Consider the following 21,435-nt stretch of genomic DNA (forward strand, 5'->3'; position numbering starts at 1 on the left):
ATAAATATTAAATACCACAAGAATCACATACTAAATAACAGACATTAAGATTAATTACAATAAACATTTGTACAACGAGAATGGTAATTAGGAAGGAACAATAAACATTTGTACAAGAGGAAAGGACGTGTCACATTAAAGTCCCACAAAACATTATTCAGTATATATTCAACGTTACCGAATATGAAATTTTCCTTACTACACAATTTACTACTACTACTACTAGTACACACGATCTACTACTATATTTTCAAATCCACGTTATAGACATTAAGATGCAGAAATTAAAAATAACCAGAGATAGAAATATTTCCATTTCATGTAGTACATATTTCCGGGTGTCTTCTCAAACGTCAGGAACCCTAGAATCTTGAGTCTAGAAGTAAAAAATCAATATGTAAATATGACTGACGACTCCTGGAGACCTCAGTTCTTCCTAAATCTTATACTCTGTGTTGGCCGTATTTGTACTTAGAATTTAATTTGGTTGCATAACTATACATACTTTGGGGGTGATGTTAATCTTGACATAGTTTACATACCAAACTCACACATTATAGCTCAAGTCTCAAAGCCACTGCTGTCAAGAAAATTCCATAGCTTTTTTAGGTTTCGAAGAACTGTCAACGATAATACAAAATGTTTCTTCCGTGCTACTGTAAGTTTTCAGAAATTTCAACTATTTTATTACTTATTTTTTTTTACTAATTTATTACTTGTTCTCACTTTATTTTTGCTCTTCAGCATTGCATGTTTGTATTATCTTTCATACATTCATTGTTTTCTGCCCAGGGGCAGGTCTTGCAACCTCCATTTTGTTCGATCTTGAGCCTTTCGCTTTGTAGAATCGCATGAGCTATTTATTTTGACGTCGTCAATCATTTAGTATCTTCTTCCCCGGATTTTATTGGTCATTATTATCCTTTTCATTACTACTCGTGTATTCTATTGTTGATCTTTGCTCTGTGACCGAAAATTTTGATGGGATTTTGATATCGCCACGGAAGCTCCCGGGTTCGAATCCCGGCATGGGTGTTCTTTGTGAGCGCCCATCAATTGAATTTAACCATCACTCATCCTCATCGTCGCGATTAGCCAAGTTACAGAAAAGCGACGCTCAATAACACTACGAACTGTTTGTCTAGTAGACGAATCTTGCTTATGAGAACGGCCCAAGAGTCCTTAATACATCTGATTTAATAATGATGAATCAGGACTTTTCTAGGCATAGGCGCACCGAAGGGGGTGGTTAGGGTGAAGGAGCGTCGAACCTCTCCGTTAATCTTAGTGAAAAGTTTTCTGCAAGAAACTTATTTCGCTGCATTTTCATGTTCTGAGTGTGCCTATGTTTGGAGGTAAAGGTAAAATTTCCCGTGAATATAGCAGATCACCCCACCCCACCCCTGGAATCGAACCCGGGTCTGCCGCGTGGCAGTTAGGTGTCATAACTTGAGGTATCAACTGTAAATATTAATCTACAAAAGCTGGAACGGGAAGCCTTTGTTACTAAAAAGAACGCCAGTAGCAGATAAGTTTTAGTATGGCTATTGGTCGCACGTGGCGATCACTTGTGAGACACACATCATCAATTCCATTGACTTGTATTGTCTCTGTGTTACTGCAATTAAGTTTTGAGGGCATTCGGGTTCTAAAAAAATAAAGTATCTTTTGGTTGGGCAAGCACAATACGTTTCTATAAATAAAAATATATTGATGCAGATTCTTGTGACAGGAAATTCTTGTTCCAACCTTGTAAATGAAAAACCATACGCGCAAGCACAATTAACAATGGGTGGCAAAGTGCCTTTTGTTAGTGTAGGTTACTGTGATTAATGAACCGGTATTCTCGCAATTGTATCGCGCAATGGGTGCTTAGGTGAATGCCTTTCCTTTACAAGTTTTCTGCTAATGATTCGAAGGACAATCTCTTTTATCTACATGAATTGTTAGTTTTACAAAAATGTGCAGACTAGTCGACAGTGTTTTATGGGCATTTCATTGGAGAATTTTTGTTAAGTCCCTAGATCAACCTGATTTGATATATCTTCCTCTGTTAGTGGAGGGTACGTTGATAGAAGGTAGTGTAATAAAGTTTCATGTTATATTAACCTTTTGCTCTTCGAAAAAAAGTTACTGGTTTTGGTCTTTTGAAGAAAGTAACTGGGTTTTTTCTCTTTTGTAGAAGGTAACTGGGTTTTTTCTCTTTTGTAGAAGGTAACTGGCGGTTTTTGCTCTTTTGTAGAAGGTAACTGGCGGTTTTTGCTCTTTTGTAGAAGGTAACTGGCGGTTTTTGCTCTTTTGTAGAAGGTGGCTGGCGGTTTTTTCTCTTTTGTAGAAGGTGGCTGGCGGTTTTTTCTCTTTTGTAGAAGGTGGCTGGCGGTTTTTTCTCTTTTGTAGAAGGTGGCTGGCGGTTTTTCTCTTTTGTAGAAGGTGGCTGGCGGTTTTTTCTCTTTTGTAGAAGGTAACTGGGTTTTTTCTCTTTTGTAGAAGGTAACTGGCGGTTTTTTCTCTTTTGTAGAAGGTAACTGGCGGTTTTTGCTCTTTTGTAGAAGGTAACTGGCGGTTTTTGCTCTTTTGTAGAAGGTGGCTGGCGGTTTTTGCTCTTTTGTAGAAGGTGGCTGGCGGTTTTTGCTCTTTTGTAGAAGGTGGCTGGCGGTTTTTGCTCTTTTGTAGAAGGTGGCTGGCGGTTTTTGCTCTTTTGTAGAAGGTGGCTGGCGGTTTTTGCTCTTTTGTAGAAGGTGGCTGGCGGTTTTTGCTCTTTTGTAGAAGGTGGCTGGCGGTTTTTTCTCTTTTGTAGAAGGTGGCTGGCGGTTTTTTCTCTTTTGTAGAAGGTGGCTGGCGGTTTTTTCTCTTTTGTAGAAGGTGGCTGGCGGTTTTTTCTCTTTTGTAGAAGGTGGCTGGCGGTTTTTCTCTTTTGTAGAAGGTGGCTGGCGGTTTTTTCTCTTTTGTAGAAGGTGGCTGGCGGTTTTTCTCTTTTGTAGAAGGTGGCTGGCGGTTTTTTCTCTTTTGTAGAAGGTGGCTGGCGGTTTTTTCTCTTTTGTAGAAGGTGGCTGGCGGTTTTTTCTCTTTTGTAGAAGGTGGCTGGCGGTTTTTTCTCTTTTGTAGAAGGTGGCTGGCGGTTTTTTCTCTTTTGTAGAAGGTGGCTGGCGGTTTTTTCTCTTTTGTAGAAGGTGGCTGGCGGTTTTTGCTCTTTTGTAGAAGGTGGCTGGCGGTTTTTGCTCTTTTGTAGAAGGTGGCTGGCGGTTTTTGCTCTTTTGTAGAAGGTGGCTGGCGGTTTTTGCTCTTTTGTAGAAGGTGGCTGGCGGTTTTTGCTCTTTTGTAGAAGGTGGCTGGCGGTTTTTTCTCTTTTGTAGAAGGTGGCTGGCGGTTTTTGCTCTTTTGTAGAAGGTGGCTGGCGGTTTTTGCTCTTTTGTAGAAGGTGGCTGGCGGTTTTTTCTCTTTTGTAGAAGGTGGCTGGCGGTTTTTTCTCTTTTGTAGAAGGTGGCTGGCGGTTTTTGCTCTTTTGTAGAAGGTGGCTGGCGGTTTTTGCTCTTTTGTAGAATGTGGCTGGCGGTTTTTGCTCTTTTGTAGAATGTGGCTGGCGGTTTTTGCTCTTTTGTAGAATGTGGCTGGCGGTTTTTGCTCTTTTGTAGAAGGTGGCTGGCGGTTTTTGCTCTTTTGTAGAAGGTGGCTGGCGGTTTTTGCTCTTTTGTAGAAGGTGGCTGGCGGTTTTTGCTCTTTTGTAGAAGGTGGCTGGCGGTTTTTGCTCTTTTGTAGAAGGTGGCTGGCGGTTTTTGCTCTTTTGTAGAAGGTGGCTGGCGGTTTTTGCTCTTTTGTAGAAGGTGGCTGGCGGTTTTTGCTCTTTTGTAGAAGGTGGCTGGCGGTTTTTGCTCTTTTGTAGAAGGTGGCTGGCGGTTTTTGCTCTTTTGTAGAAGGTGGCTGGCGGTTTTTTCTCTTTTGTAGAAGGTGGCTGGCGGTTTTTTCTCTTTTGTAGAAGGTGGCTGGCGGTTTTTTCTCTTTTGTAGAAGGTGGCTGGCGGTTTTTTCTCTTTTGTAGAAGGTGGCTGGCGGTTTTTTCTCTTTTGTAGAAGGTGGCTGGCGGTTTTTTCTCTTTTGTAGAAGGTGGCTGGCGGTTTTTTCTCTTTTGTAGAAGGTGGCTGGCGGTTTTTTCTCTTTTGTAGAAGGTGGCTGGCGGTTTTTTCTCTTTTGTAGAAGGTGGCTGGCGGTTTTTGCTCTTTTGTAGAAGGTGGCTGGCGGTTTTTGCTCTTTTGTAGAAGGTGGCTGGCGGTTTTTGCTCTTTTGTAGAAGGTGGCTGGCGGTTTTTGCTCTTTTGTAGAAGGTGGCTGGCGGTTTTTCTCTTTTGTAGAAGGTGGCTGGCGGTTTTTCTCTTTTGTAGAAGGTAACTGGGTTTTCGCTCTTTTGTAGGCGGTGGCTGGCGGGTTTTCGCTCTTTTGTAGGCGGTGGCTGGCGGGTTTTCGCTCTTTTGTAGGCGGTGGCTGGCGGGTTTTCGCTCTTTTGTAGGCGGTGGCTGGCGGGTTTTCGCTCTTTTGTAGGCGGTGGCTGGCGGGTTTTCGCTCTTTTGTAGGCGGTGGCTGGCGGGTTTTCGCTCTTTTGTAGGCGGTGGCTGGCGGGTTTTCGCTCTTTTGTAGGCGGTGGCTGGCGGGTTTTCGCTCTTTTGTAGGCGGTGGCTGGCGGGTTTTCGCTCTTTTGTAGGCGGTGGCTGGCGGGTTTTCGCTCTTTGAAGAAACTGTTACATGTAACTTCCTTGTAAGGGACTACATGTATTGAGGTCTAATATATCAAGAGCCAAGAAGTTGTCACTTGGCGCCGATTAAGAAGTCAACATTGAAACAGTCTACGAGGAGAGAATTGAGAGAGGGGTACTAATTAAAGACCTTGGGATTAGTCGCTTGACTGAGTGTCCAGAGGCCGTCAAGGCAGTTGCTCGTGCGTTAAATACCCGGCGACGCCGACTAATTGCTGCCCATGGCGTACGAAATGCGTAATCACATTTGTAAGAAAAGGGCAGGTGAAACTTTTTTTGTCTCTGAAGCAGGAATATCTTAGAATCTGGCGAGATCCGTAGCACCTTATCACTGTCATTTTCGTGCAAATTGTCCACTGTTCTGTGACGGACTCTTATCTTCATTATATGGGTTTTATTTGGCACCAGGAATTGAACTTTCTTTTCGGCAAACCTATTTTCGAATTCTTTAGATTTTTACTCGCAGAAGAAAATCTTACGCTCTTTGAAATAGAGGGCTGATATCGAGAAGACGTTTCAATAACCATGACGAGACCGGGATTGGTTCTTTCGAAACTTGTGTATGATATTCGAAAAAAATTACCTTAACTAAATTAACTTTATTATGGGAATTTTAAGGGCATACCAAGCGGACACATACCTGATTACTTAATGACAGTATGCTCATAGTTATTTCAAAGTCAATGCACTGGGCCAAGGTTCTGTGGTGCAAGGTCGCGCATAACGGCAGAGAAGGAAGCGAGCTGGCGGAGCAAAGCAGCGTGCGCTGCTGCTGCTGCAAACTTCTGGTAGCCGGTAGAGTTTTACCCTTCATGCACTCACTTTCCCGCTCACTCGTTCATTGGCAGAGCCCTCTAATCACTACTTGCGCAGAGAACTTGCTTTCGTTGGTGTTGCGCAGAGAACTTGCTTTCGTTGGTTTGCACCACTGACCCCTGGTGGCAATTATGAGCCTGTAATGTATTGTTGCATAGCCTACATTTAGGATAAATTTTAATATTTCTTAAGGGCTTGTAGGGTAGAAACAAGACATCAAAGTACCTTGCCTTCAATAGTTCTATTCGCTGTTAAAGTTAGACGCTTTGGCACGCTGTATGTGTTTATTATACATTTCGACACAACGAACCGAATTCTCATAAATCGAGACAAGCATTTACACATCGGGGCTGGGAGATTACAAATTCTCGTGTCCAGTGTTAACACAAAATCTATCGCGTCTCATTAAATTCTCATTTAGCTACGTTTAAATAAATATCACTGGCCAAAATATATTATTTTTTCTAAATTTCAAGACTGCTGTTGGACAGGCAAGTTTAGTACGAGAACTTTCTCTATTCCTCTTCATCTATTGTTTACAACCTATTGTTTGATGTAACAAAGGAATAGACTTCTGTATAGTGTATTAAATAAAATGAATGTCCAATGGAGCAGCAGGAAGTGAGCTTGTGTCATATATTAATGCGCGCTTAAAACGCAGTCTTTCGGACGTCGCGTTTACGTCAGTTGAGTGACCAATAACCACGGTCTGAATTTGAGCCCAGTTAGAAATATGGATATGGGAGACTAAATATCTGATTGAAAGAAATAATTCTCCAAATGATTTAACTCTTGGGGAGCCCAAATAAGTAGAGATTTCTTTTCAAAGAGAAACTAGAATAACTGTTATACTATAAACCTTTCCTTTCGCTCCATAATATTTTGTTACTGGCAAACTACTTTCCTTGGGAGATCAAATCCTGGTACCTAAAGAATTCGTGGAGAGGGTTAATTTAGAGTGTAAAATTTAAACTGCCGCACATTGTATTTTTTCTCAGATATATTAAGTTCGGTTACTGTGTAAAGGAATACATACAATTATAAAGTTTCAAGCTTAAATTAACTGCTTTGTTCTGCCATCTATAAAGAAGAAAACAAAATATTTTAGAGCGTAATTTAGTTGCCATTAGAGGGGAGTTAATGTCTGCAAGAGATGTTTAAGCTATTTCGAGCTAATTGCATGAACTAAATTCGTACAAGGGTTTATAGTACATAAGAGAGCGAAGGTGCACTAGGATTTTAGCTCGGTAGACCAGCGAGGCCTTATTCGTAGTGCTTTCAACCCCTCCATCGTCTTGATGTTAAGGCAAGTTCCCTCAGGTAAGATAATACCTTAGATCTGTTTTGATATTTTGCCTAGACTAGAGAACAAGGTTATATTTTCTCCAGCGCTTGTTTATAAAAAACTACACATGTTGTGCCTTTCTACGTTCAAAGAATTGCAAGAACGCATTAAGAGCGAACGAGACAATACCACTGTATGCCATAACCAGTGTTCAAAGTGAAGTTCTCCTAATGGGATATTACGCATGACGACTTCCCCATAACGACTTCCGACACGGTCTTCCTCATCAGAAAGCAACGTGGTGAAGTCCATGTTGACCTTCAAACAGATACCCAATCGGTTTTATTTTAGGTAAGCTTGCGAGGAAGAAGCGCGTCTAAGCTCATTTTGTCAATGTTATTTATTATCCTCCCCAGATGGCAATGATGAGTGTAATTATCCCTCTTTATTCCCAGGTTGCGATCACACCATTACACTTCCGGGGTGGGGGAGGGTGGCTTAATGAAGCTAGACTTGATCCCCATCCTGCCAAGGAGCGAGGGAGAAACTGTGACGTCGACAAGGTGGAGGGGTGAGCGTGGAAGAAGTTGAACCAGAATCAACACCTTTGATCATGAAACGTTAAGCAATGCGCTATCAGACCGAACTGACAAGCTACAAACGCCAAAGTGACAAACAACGAAGGGCTCCTCAAGTGTGTAAAAGTAAAGCGACCACAAACAAAAGAGCCTTCGGCCAAAATCCTTCACACATATTCCTCTCCATCCGTTCAACTCTGAACATAAGGAAGCCTGGTCCACTTTACCCCTCCGCTCTACGCGAGAGTACGATGCACAGGAGTCGCGGTTCTGCGCAGGTTCTTTTGCGTAGTCACTGGGCATGCGCAAGGCGACACGATGCAAACTATTGAGAACCAGGCCCAATCAGTGAAGCGACATGCGCACATTGTCGTATCACTCCGGTACCAAAGGTTGCATTTATTTCTGAAGGTTCATTTCCAACTGCTAGATGTTACTTCGGTCTGAAGACTCCATAAACCTAACTGGTAGCCACGTGTCAGTCTCCTACACTGTACATCCTTGCTTTGATTTTGATGTTTAGCCTAGCTTTTGGGGTAATCGCGACGATCAGCATAAATGATGAAAAAATGAAATGGATGAAGAGAGACTCACAATGAACGCCCATGCCGGGATTAGAACCCGGGACTCCTGGTGGAGTAGCGCGATGGGCTAACCACTCTGCCACGGAGGTCGGCTGTACATCTCTACCACTCGCCTACATTCCACTGAACTTACATAAAACTTTTGAAGTGAAAGGAGATATTTTAATCGTGGAAGTGGAAAATTAGAAAATTTCACACTAATTTTCTTGTAGAGGACTGGCATATCCAGACGATTCATCGGACATCATCGCTCGAAGATTTCGTGGGAAAACTTCAGTATGTTAACAATTTCCCCCTGTTTTCTGGATGAGCGACTCCCGGCTGTCACACGTAGCGATAAACATCGGAATTAGGAGCGAAAGCACATAAGCGGCCGCCATCCACATCCACAGCGCGTGGGCTCTTCCGTTGTCCTTGCCAGGAATGCAGCGGCTTCAGGAAACAAGTAGGTCTCCCCCTCCAAGACAACTCTTCCGGAATCGGAGAGATTTTTCTTTACACTCCGTAACGGTTGAGGTGGCTGCAATTGTCAGAATCTTTTGTCAGCTGTGATGGCTATCTCTGTCCTCTATTCCCAAGAGACTGTTAAGCTTTATACCAGTATGCATACTGAGACAATGATTATACTCCAATCAAAGTGAGACCTACTCAACATGAAATCCAAGAATAATCGCGTATTGTAGGGATGACATCGATAAGAGACGTGGTAGTGTCTCGAGTTGGAAGTGCCGATCTCTTTCTGGTCTAGTCTTGAATCTCGAAAAACATATAAACGGTGTCCCATGTATTCCTTATGGGAAATAGACTTCAACTTCAAGTTAAGGCTAATCAAATGGGAGTTTCGACTCTTCCTACTACTATGACATAGTTCAACGTGTCCTTTTTCCGCCCATGTACTTTTCTACGTCATTGGATGTTTGATATTCCCGCGAGAACGAATAAAATAATGGTCCCATAAACCTAATGAATTTCTCCTTGCCTCATACGGCCATCCTCGCAGTGTTGCCAAACGTGATATGCATAAAAGAGCTAAATTTGATCATTAATAGAGCTAAAGATGACTTTCAAGGAACTAGATTAACGAAGGCTGCATAAAGTGCCCCCTAGGGTAATTTTAGGTGTCAGAGGGGTTGGGGCGCTGCTATTGCCGTTAGCTTTAAAGTGGTGGCAATTTATTCTTAGTTTTCACCGCCTAGATTTGGCGACATCACTCATCTCAATAATCCAATGATGTTCATATGAAATCGAAAATAAAGGATTCCCGGATGATAATATTGTCATCTTCACCTTAGACACACTCTCTCTATAAAAATACCTGGAGGAGAGGGGGTGGGTGACAGCCTATAGCTATATGAATATCACGTCACGTGCAAAATGTACACTCATGGCAAAGGTTGGTCCTTATGGGCCGGAGCCAGTGGTGGCATCATGGTGCGGTAGAGGGTGGGTGCCACAGTTCACAGTAACGACTGCACGAGAGAGCCAGATCTGGCTCCAAAAGAGCAAAGTTGGCAACAGTGATCGGCAGCTGCCCCAGCGAGAAAGACCCAGGGGAAATTGTCCCTCCTCGCCTTAAGGAAAACTAGTTTTCGTAAGTTCTTCCGTTATGACGCCTCGTTTCTACGCTTCGAGCCCTCGAAAAACTTTAATTTAATCTTTAATATGTATGCAAACACGTGGCACACGTTCATAATTGCCACTGTGAGCAACACTGAAAACAAAATATGACTTAATAAATTTGTAATTAGAATAGAAGTATTTTTATTTACTACAGAGCGAGGTTCGGCCTTAGGCTGCTCTACTACCAAAATACTTGGGTAGATATCCCCATGGTATAACTGAAGTAGTCTCGTAGTAAAGTTGGTTTAATAAAATTTTGTTCAAATTACATATCGACGTGTCCTGTAGCAGACAGATTCTCCGACATTAAGTAAGGATGTTATCTTCATTGTTAACAATAGTGTGATCGGAATGCGAGGTAACATGATCACTAAAGCTAAACTAAAGGCTGGGAATTTCCGGTGTTGAAGGACAAATTGTTTCTCCCTGCAGAAGGCTATTCAACTTAATCGTAATTGTAGTAGTTTGGGGGGGGGTGCGTAAGTGGCCTTGGAGTAGAAGTTAAAATTACATAATTTTTTGGCTACAATTTGGAAAGTAATCACTTTTAAACAGGCCTACAATGTTTGTTTTATCTAGTTTCGATATGAACGCAGTCTATAGTTCACAGCTGATTTCTACTGTTGCAGACAACCTGTCGGGAAGTTCAGAACAGTTGCCACTTTGACGCAAAAACCTTAAATGAACCAAAATTCCCCCGACTTCTAAGTTATGTTTAGACTGCTATTCTTTTCCCAACATCTCTTAGTGTTCCGCATTTCCAGCTTGAGAGCGAGTTGAGAGCTCCCTAATCTACCAATTACGTTGCGGAACCTAGTGACGTCATCTCAACCTGACACCTATGTTTGTAGGCTAGCTTGCTTCACCGTCAGCTGGAGACATTGCTGAAATAAGTTATTTTCTTAGTAAAATTGTATTTGAACTTATAAATATATGTGCAAAGTCTATTTATCGTTCAGTTTCTCCAAATTGTTTAACAAATGTTTTAATCATTCTTTTCAGATCTACAGCTCGCGGCCGAATTAGGAAAGACACTTCTGGAGAGGAACAAGGAATTGGAAACAAGCCTCAAGCAGCAGCAGAATATCATAGAGGACCAGTCTCAAGAAATCGAGGTAAGTTTTACATAGCTGCAGAATTTATAATCTGGGACAGTGTGTAAAGTCATTATTTTGGTGTGTAATCATGCATTTATAACCAAAAATGGTCATAAAATAGGGATAAATTAACAATCGTATGTAGATCTACCTACTCTACAATAGCTTTGCATGTGACGGTCCTCTAATATATTCTACATCTACACACCATGTACACAATTTCTCTTTGTTCTATGTAATTTCAACAATATTACAATCCTTACCACGGGTTTTCGTTCTGGGGAAAGCAATGCGTCACCGTATCCTTGCTTTTTATAATGTTAAATATTTGTCATTTCCGTATTCTCTCTATAGTGCTTTCTTCGGTTTTATCCCTGTTCAGTGTCTCATTTCCTGTGTGGTTTGAGTTCCACCTATTTCGAGAATGGGGAAGGAGGAACTATGTGGATTTATGTGGGGCAAAAGAAAGGTCAGGATTGGCCTGGTTCAGACTGGGGGATGGACACGTTAAACGGGAGCATAGAATGCCCGCTATGCCGGACCTGCGCTTGATACACACAGCTAGAGATCTCCCTGTGCCTAACATATTTCTTTCATGACCAGGATAACTCCTTTACATTTTGTAGACGGTGTTAAAGGACTTTTGACTTGTCATAGTTCATGTAATGAGGCTTTTATCAGTCACATACTAACACATACTATTTTGTATCTTTTGATCTCATTGCAGTCCCAGAATGATTTTTTGATATGTTTTATAGTATGGCATGAGGGACCAAATATATTTTTTCACGATTTTTGGTGATAACATGTTTTGAGATATTCAAGGTCAAAAGTCAAGGTCACGTGACAAAATTATATTTTTATCGAAAGGTGGGCTTGTTATATATCACTGGAAAGCTTGTTCAATTCGCTGTACAATAAGCTTTATTTGAGCGTCCTAGGCGAAATAGGGTCGGAGTTACAGCACATTTAGTATAGCTAAGCGGGTTCAAAAGGGGCAATTTCTGCTAACTTTGACTTTGAATAATTTAACAATTACAAGACGCACGAGACTCAAAATCTTCATAGTTACTAAGTTCCATGCATAGTTTCAACTCCTCAAATTTCATGAAAATCGGAGATGGTCAGGTTGGGAGCTGTGTTGATTTCGCATGGAATGACTTGGAACTTGGTATTGAAAATTCCATCTTGAAGTTCACACGTCGCCCTAATATCGCGAGTATTTCAGGATGCAGGTGTAACTTTTTTTATTGCTGGTAACTGTACCTTGCTAAGCGGGTGTGGAGCTAGGGATACTCACTCTCGACCTAGGACATAGTGGAAAGGTTGATAAGCACACATTCTCGACCTAGGACATAGTGGAAAGGTTGATAAGCACACATTCTCGACCTAGGACATAGTGGAAAGGTTGATAAGCACACATTCTCGACCTAGGACATAGTGGAAATGTTGATAAGCACACATTCTCGACCTAGGACATAGTGGAAATGTTGATAAGCACACATTCTCGACCTAGGACATAGTGGAAATGTTGATCTAAGTGAACCCCAGAGCAAGGTTATCAACTGGCCGACTCAGGCAAAACGTCATTCTATTTTTAGGAACCAGTGAAATCTGATTAGGACTTTCTGTAGCCACACTCGATAGTACGTACAATTTTCTACAAAAGATGGCGTTGGTAGCTACCAGCGAGTGCTAATGCTGTTTTTTCTCTGATTTCCGGTCAGTGTGTGTTCTGTTCCCAGAGTTCCTTGCATCCTGAAAAGGTGAATGTCGGTAAACTTGTCCTGTCTGCCTGAGGTCTTGTGGAACAAGAGTGCCATGGGAAACCTCTGGCAGATCACGGACAGAAGTAATTTGTAAAGTGGAAAGGGAACTCGAACGCATGTTTTACGACTGTTTTTGCATCAACCCTCGTCACCGCTGGCAAAGTAATCTTGTGCTCAAGATGGCGTCAAAATATGCGTGGAAGGAGGGGAAAGAGCAATCATTGTACATGTTGGAAGTTGTACGTCAATGCCGCGTGTACCTTTCTGAGCGGAAATTATATTTTCACGTCAATTTTACTGTGGAACCTTTAATCTTATTGGACTGTACAGCCAGGGTAGTTTCTTATTTTGTGCAGTGGCGCAACCACAGGGGGGCATGGTGGATATTGCCCTCCCAACCTTAGTCGGAAATGAGTTCAAGGGGGGCAAACATTGACGGCAAAGTGTACCTGCAGGGGGAAATTACCGCCCAGAGCTTCAAATTTTATGCAAATAAAAATACTTTTCGTAAAATGTTCTTGCTCGCTTCGCTCGCATTTCCAAACTGAGAAATAAGACTTGTCTTCATTGATTTTGTTTTGAATGCATGAAGAATTGTTTTGAGGAAAGGGAGCGTGCACATTTGAGACAATTTGTCATTTTTGCAGTTGGTTTATTGCGAGATGGATGAATTGGTTGTGTAATGTATTTAAATAATATATGCTGTATATAATATTTATTAAAGAAACTTTGAATATGTACACAATTTAGTGTCCACGTCACTCCACGTTACATATATGTGAAACCTATATCGTGCATGAAAGTTATGTTAATGTAAAAAAGAATTATATTTGGAATGCATTTATCAAACATTACTAATAGTAATAATAATGTTGTTCGTGGGTTCGAATCCCGGCTTGAGCACGGATGTTTGCGAGTATCCATACATCATTTTCATCATGCCATCACTCATCCCCAAATTAGGCAAGAGTGGCACAAGAAGCGAAGTAAAGTAAAGCAAATCAATAATAATAATAATAGTTATAATAACATTATTTTTATTAACATTATTAATATTATTAAAATTATTATTGGTACGTTTATCCTGGTACTTGCCCCCCCCCCAGACAAAAAATCGTGGTTGCGCCTGATTTTGTGGGCCTAGGCCTGTTATGAAATGCCGCCCTCGTATAACCATAAAGAAAGATGAAGTGTTGAGTGTAAATGTACTCCATAGGAAATTCACTTCCGCGGGGACACACTTGGTGATCTAACAAGTTCCATCATTGAGTGCATAGGACGACACATTCTGCATGCTAGGTGATCCTTACTTGTGTGCTTCGTATGGTGCTAACCCTCTCATGTTGAACTACTGTATTTTCAGTTCGGCGTGTTTGTAAAATAATTCAAGCAAAATCAATTACACTTTGATTATTTTTCGTCGCCGCCTTTATCGGATTTTCTTAGTACGTTGCTGACGACTAACCAGTCAAGACAATGGCACACCTATGGTGTATATACGTATATATAGGGTGTCCCAAAAGTAACGCAGGATTTATATTGTGCTGACTTTTTTTTTTTTGTAGCGTTCTGCGAGGTCACATGTTGTAGTATAAACATTCTGGTTGGTCAATATGGAGCGCTACACTACGAAGGAGCGAGTGACGATCGTTAAAATTCATTACAAGTACGGAAACTGTGGGCAAATTACGTGACATTTTCGGTATGGGAAGCGCCCCAAATGAAGCAACTGGGCGACCTCACACCGTGCGATAGTTTATGCTGCGAAGATAAGAACGATTGCTGAATTGAAATCAGAAATTCATAGAGTTATAGACGGCACTGAGCCTCAGTTATGCGCCAACTAATAGTGTCCCAATAAAATGTATACACACTTTGAATGACTATACCACTAACAATTATTGAGATACAGAAAAGTTTGATAATTCAAAATAAAGTAGATAAGTGTGTGTCAGCCATTTATCGGAAGTGTTCAAATTGTTGGCCGTTATGGTCCAGGCACAACTGATAACACTCATCAATGGAATCAATAACGTTCCTAATCATTTCAACTGGTGTTTGGGCACATTCTTTCAATTGTTGCTTTCAACTCCTTGATTGTAGCTGGTTTTCTGCTGTAAACATTGTGTTTGAGGTGTCCCCACAAAAAGAAGTCCATCGGGGTCAAATCTGGTGAGCGTGGGGGGGACTCAGTGGTACCTGTTCGTCTTATCCATCTGTTCACCAGAGTCTCGTCAAGGTAAGCCCTCACGTTGCGATGGTAGTGGGGAGGTGCTTCATCCTGCTGGAAGTACCATTCTTCATGCCTAAACATCTCTCGAATGCGTGACATGGATTCCTGTAGCAAGTAGAGGTAATTTGCACCAGTCACAGTATGGTCAAAAAAGAAAGGTCCAATTAAACAAAGTGCAGACACGATACTAATTCCTGGTAAGTTCACATGGTGTTCCATTGTCACACAAGGATTGTCAGTTGCCCAGTAGCTGCAATTGTGACGATTAATTGAGTCATTTAAGATAAATGTGGCCTCGTCACTCCAAACAATCTTGTATGGGAATTGATTGTCCTCTGCACTTTTTACTCTGTACCGTTCACAAAATTAAATCTCCGGTCATGATCGATCGTCTTCCTTGATAGCGTGGATAAACCATTACCATTGGGAACGCTGCAAAATGCGATGGACGCTCTATTTTGGAAGTCCTGTCTCACGAGCCGCTTGCCGTACAGATTTTCTAGGAAATTTCTCAAACCTTTCGATTACTTATCTTTCTCTTGTGGGGCTGGTGGATGTCAGTGCTCTTCCGGAATGCTTCTTATGGATATTGTGGACAGTTCCTTCCACCTCAAACTTATCTCGCAAATGAGCAATTGTGAGTCGTGTTGGCGCATCTCGTTGAAACTCCCTTCTAGTTACACTTGAGAATAATTTTCCTTTCCTTAAAGCTTAGTCTGACTTCAGCCATTATTTTAAGCAGTCACACCTGAAAAGATAAGTGTGGTAGTTACGAGCTTTCAAAAAGTGTATATATTTTATTGGGACACCCTGTATATAATGTTTTGTTCTTAAATTAAATCCTTTTGTTTCTTGGGACACCCTTTATTTAATGTGTGTGTGAGAGAAAGGGAGAGAGGATACATGCGATATTAAAATAGTGGTTCGTACGCTGACATGAAGCCCAAGGCGTATGATCAGAAAACCTGGAGATTGAAGTGATAAACCTGCCCATTGGTAATAGAACAAAGAACCAATAAATAATACACGGTCGTGTTTTGATCTCCAAAAGGCATTTAAAGTTTGAAATGCAGTTTCTACCTCTGAGTAGCTCCAGACTACACGTTCCGATGCAAGAGCAACGCCCTAAACACTCCTCCACTCTCCTCTCGAGAGAAACAGCGGCGAAATTAAGCCTTTGATATGCTATTACAAAGTTTTATTGCGTACGTATTGCGCAACAGATTTCTCTTCCGCAAACAATAAGAAGTGTTGTGTACAATCAACGACAACAACCTTACGGTCGTAAATTGTGCATTCCTGGGAATGCGAATTGGAACATAATGATCATATCAGTCTGCCGTGTTCAGCAATTTTTCTCCTTTGGATGTTGCCCTCTGAATTTGCATAAGAAAGTTACCGCGATGCCCGCCTCGTGGTTGTGGAATGGTTAAATACGCATCTTTATAATCGCAGCAAATTGCAGAATGCAAGTTCGTGTTCGTCGTTGGATTTTTGCATTCCGTGATATTTTAACGAAGTAATCGCTGATTTATTGTGGCTTTCATTTCACTTGTTTTTGGTTTGTTACAGCTTTGTGTCAATTGACACAAATATGTTGACTCCAGTTACACATTAAAGTACACAAACTGCTAATGAACTTTTGGTGCTTTGAAGTACCACAGAAATGCGTCAAGGGGTATTTTTATCAGCTGCTGTTACGTGTGATGAACTAAAAATACATCACTTGAAATCGTACACGATCATTTCAAAGAAACTAAAATTTCACATTTAACTGATCAGTTGATGTGCATCAACCTTGATTGATAAACCTTGTAGTAGTTATTCATTACCTTTCGCGGTGGTAGTAGAGGTTAGTAGAATGACCTTCCTTCACAATGAAGGTGTTACATATTTTGTATATATAATGATAATTATATGTAATTATTAATATTATACTGTGAACGTTACAGTTACCCTTTTTACTATGATCCATTGCGATCACTACACGCGCGAGTGTAATGCACGAATATGACACTTCAGAAATCACTTTAAAAAGTAACAATCACTGAGCGCTCACACAACTGAAAACTCTTTTTCGAGAGAGGCAAAAAGTCTAAACAGACCAAAGCAGATCTCTCACTCAAGTAAGGGGAACCTGGCACATGGATTAGATTCAAGTTGCAACCCAAACAAACAAATGAGTTATGGCCCACTTGAACTGATAAGACGTCAATGACTCGAGCAAGGCATGTCATATTTCTATCTTGAAGCCCCATATTTTGTCACGTGTTGGAAAGTCAAAGGTTAATATGGTGTCTATGAATTTGTGTACGTTGGAAACTGAAAGGTGATCTTCATTTCAGTATTAATGTCGACAGTAATGTAAACAAAAACAACGTGTATTTGCGACAGCACTAATGTTGCTCACAACAGCAGCATTGGAAATAATTGTCAATTATTAAATTTAAGTAATTTCAATTCTATTATAACAAACTGCATGAAGTTAATATTTTTACTGAATGGAAATAAAATAACAACTCGAAAACTTGGTGATTCGGTGAGTCAGCTCAAGATGGCCAGACAACGTCTCCTTACTTCGCGCGCGGTTCGGGTTAAAAAGAAACTCCAAATGCATGGAAGTAATATTTCTGGGAACCTTTGAGTGGTTATAAAAAATAATTTCATTATTTTCTCCACAACTTTGTCGCTGGAAGTTTTTACTTGGAATTACAGAACAAAAAATGGCCAGCGACGACATTTTCTACTGCACGAATATAAAAAAATCTCCACTTACTTTATTTGAATATTTTTTAATGCAAATATGCTTTAAAATATTGATGAATTCTGAGCACCACCATCACCTATGACAATTAAAAAACAGTGTCAATTTTTTTAATAATGAATGCTTGAATTTTACGGCATGTCAACGTTAGGAATGAAAACAATGTAAAAATTTTGTTTTCACAGAAAATTTGAGTTTTTAATTTATCTAAAATTATGTAAGCAAGTTACCAGTTTTTTGTGTTCACCATCGTATTTTCTACAAAATTTCCTGCAAAACTGCAGGTACCGATTTTACTTAAGCTAAATTTGTAAATCCAGAAATTTCACAACAGCGCGCTCGTATTTTCCCATAAGAAAAGCATTGTCCATAAGAGCCCATTGTGTCTTCTGAACGTGAAAACGACCAGTGTAATCGCTAATTGTTGCCTTGTGATTAGGGGTTGTGGGATCGGTCAGCCTGTCTCTGCAAAAAATTAATAGTTTGTTCTGGAAATTCCAGTTAGACACACTGAAAACTCTCAAAATAGGCATGCAGAGAAGGATCAGAAAATTAAATAGACATTTAAAACACACTAAAAATGATGGGGCATCGATGGATTTTGGTATCCTCGAAAGAGAGACTTAGTGAAATAGGGAACAAACAGAAAAAAACAACTCAATATCCTTAATTTTCTGAATGGAGAAGAAAGAAGGTATTTTAGGGCGCACAGTGTGTTCTCTTAATTATGCCTACGGCCAGCAATACACAATCTATCTAGTGGATTAGGGGTTAGAGATTTCTTCCCTTCAAAAACTGATGATGCAATCTGATTAATTCTTGCAGATGCATTTTTCCTAAACTAGAGTAAACTCTGTTACAAACAATTGCACGATTTATGCACCATGCAGTAGCACAAGGTGATAAAATTGGTCAAAAGATAGAAACGAAACTTTAAAATCCGACCCTAAAATAAATTTTTCCTGCTGGTTTTTCATAATTTTCTTATTTTAGGCACGCAAGAAGGGCAGTTATCCTCGAAATAGGCACTTATGATCAAGATAGTCATTAAACTCGTGTATTCCTCTCAGCAAGTTACAGAAAAAGGCATTTTAGGGCAAATCCTTGCCTAGTTATTGTGCATTGAGAACTTTCAAGAGAATTTACCCGCCGAAAAGTGACAGGAGGATATTATGCGACAGTCTTGTGCGTTATTGAAACTAGAACTACGTAATAAGTTCCGGTAAGGAGCGGGGACAGCTGCTGTTGAAAGAAGCATACCGAAGGCAGTCGGGAGCCATAACGGCGGAGGGTGTCGTTGGAGAGGAAAGTATGGGGTGGTGTTTGAAGACGTGATGGCGATTTCCATGGAAACTGCGCCGGATGTGACGCGTGTTCGCCGTAGGACTTCGGAAAAGGGGCTCTTTAAGTTCGTTAATCACTTAGCCTTTCTCGCTTGGAAAATTGAATCACTTTGCGTAAGAAAGAGGTAGTACGAACATCGTGCACTCTCTTCCCAATCGAATCTCTTATTTTTGCATCGAATAAAACAGCGGAATGGATGAATGATTTAATTGATTTTTATATTTCGCATTTCTGCCACGTTTGCCTAATTGCAAAGAATAGGCTGAATGGTGATAAAATGAAGCAGATGAAAGGACAATCACAAACGCACGTGGAAAACAGATCCAGACGCCAGAGCCTTGTTAGTCTGCAAAATGCAGTCCATTCTGTAGTAAGTTGAAGTGAGATTGGTATCTTTGGAACGGATAATCCCTTACGCCTCAACGAAATGGATAAATGCAAGGTAGAACTGAGTTTAGGGTACCATCAGTCAAATTGTACCTAATTCTCCTGCGTATATGAACCGCCTCAGTGGTACAATGCGTGGAATGATTGGTCAACGAAGGTTCGAATTTCAAGAGTCAAGGTCCACTTTATGCTCAAGAGTAGGCTATTCGGGACTGGACCCACAGTTTAAATTTAGGTTGGAACCATTGTGTAATGTTCCTCCATCTGAATCGCTTGATTGCAGAGCGATAGCGTTGTTACTACACTATCGGAGAGATCCAGGTTAGAGTTTAGTCCCATTTTTCATTCATACCTTTCGTCCAGATTAGCCGAAAGTGGCAGAAAATACTCTCATTAAGATATAGCCAGCTAATTGGAAATATAGTATTTTTAAAGCGAAGATATTTGGATGTTCAACACTGCAACAACCTCGCTTACACGTAGTAGAACCGTGCTAACTGCAATATTGCGGGCCAACGAGGCTATGGCGCCTGGACTCGCAGCCAATTTAATCCTCTGCGGAGCTTGTGTTGTGTGCTGTCTTGTGGTTGATTCACTTCATAAATTTCATCTTATCATTCATCCCCATCGTTGCGATTAGCCAATAGTGGAAGAAGACTCCGTTAAACACAATTACACTGCAATGTTAATGTTATCAAGTCTCTACAGTCCTTGGTAAAGCAACGACTGAATTCGACGCTCTGTCCACCCACATGCCGAACTTGTATAGTGCTGGTCGTTAAAGCAACCTCACTTTACTTCAAAGAAAGTTCCGAAAGATCAGTTTTCTCTCTAACAGCCACATGTCAGGTCCACGTGGAGTCCAATAAATCGTCCCCAGAAACCTTCCTCACCAATAGCGGTCGTCCAAGAAATGACAGCTCTTGTCACCTCCACGTGGAGTAAATGAGATGTCGGCAATTATGTTTCTTTAGAGATTACTGAACGCAAGGTTGCGGTTCTTTATCTTTGCTAGGTTGTGTTAGTGTGTTGTGCTATTTTTTTAATGCAATATATAGATCTTAGGAGTATAACGTCACAGTGAATGAATGAATGTCGACACATTGCAGGCAAAAGTGACAACAGCGCTTTGCCGAAAAACAGGTGGTGGCTCGAAACCAGATACGGGTCCGCTCTGCTTCCTCTGTGGTGGTCAAAGATACTTGACAAGTTTAAAAACAAGACGCTGCAATCCATTGTTTGCGCACCTCACATCACATTTCCCCACTCCATTGTCTGCGACGACGTTCTTTCGCAGAGTTGCAACCTGGAGTGAGCGGAATTGTCTGAGAATTTTTCAACGAAATTTGAATGTGAAAGGCATGAATTAGTATCCCGTCACCTACGCTACCTATTGATTACGCTAAATTCTAAATACATTTTGATATTTTCCCTTTAAACCTTAAATGAATTAAGTTATATTAGGGATATTTCTTACCAGCATAAGAAATGTATGAAATAAAACGATAGAAAAATGAAAAATATATAAACGATAGAACTGAGCTCACCTTCTAAATGTTTTCCAGTCCTCCTCCTTCAGTTTCACTCTTCCACTCATCCGAGTCTGTGTCTACCGATGAATCTGTGTTCTGTGTCTGAATCTGTTTCAGCAAGTCTAATTATATCAGTTCATCTACACGCTCGTCCATAAGTCCATCTCTTTCAAAGTAAGAATCTTGCAGCCAAGAGTAAAGAACATGAATATTTCAATGCTTTAGAAAAGAACACAGGCAAACGTGTTATCAGATTAGCTTCTCGTAGTGATTGTTGTACGATAAACAAAAGGAACCACCACTCCACTCTTTTTTTTTTAAAAAAAAAAAAAAAAAACACACCTGGCCACTGCTCGATGTCGCATTCAGAAAATGAAGTCCTCGCCCTGTAGTTTCTCTTCGTTATAAACCTTAACGCACGTGCGTAATACTACAGTTTACGGTCGGCGCACCGCACGCATTTTCAAAGGCCGGATTAAATAATATGAACCACTGATATAATAGGAGCCTGCATGCACCGTCACGCTAAACAGTGAAAATTGTTTGTCATATTTGTTTAGCTTAATTTTGCTGAGTTGGCACCACTGGTACTCTCAACGCCAGACCAGTGAGTAGAAGAGTGGTGGGGAGGATGACGTAATAGGAAGTGCTCCGCAGCGATCTGCGCATATCGGGACTTAACT

The 21,435-nt window shown here is 40.9% G+C and overlaps 1 protein-coding gene across 5 annotated transcripts in view; it reads left to right on the forward strand.

Moving 5' to 3' along the window:
• Cen (cerebellar degeneration-related protein 2-like) overlaps window positions 1–21,435 on the forward strand; it is a 283,194-nt gene that overhangs the window by 216,613 nt on the left and 45,146 nt on the right. For all 5 annotated transcript variants that reach the window (XM_083135893.1, XM_083135896.1, XM_083135897.1 and 2 more), the window contains exon 2: window positions 10,629–10,741. In XM_083135893.1, the coding sequence (XP_082992019.1) occupies window positions 10,629–10,741 (113 nt within the window). The remainder of the gene's footprint in view (window positions 1–10,628; window positions 10,742–21,435) is intronic.

Source organism: Lepisma saccharinum, chromosome 14 (genome assembly GCF_977018435.1).
Source record: "Lepisma saccharinum chromosome 14, izLepSacc3.1, whole genome shotgun sequence".
Taxonomy (NCBI): Eukaryota; Metazoa; Arthropoda; class Insecta; order Zygentoma; family Lepismatidae; genus Lepisma; species Lepisma saccharinum.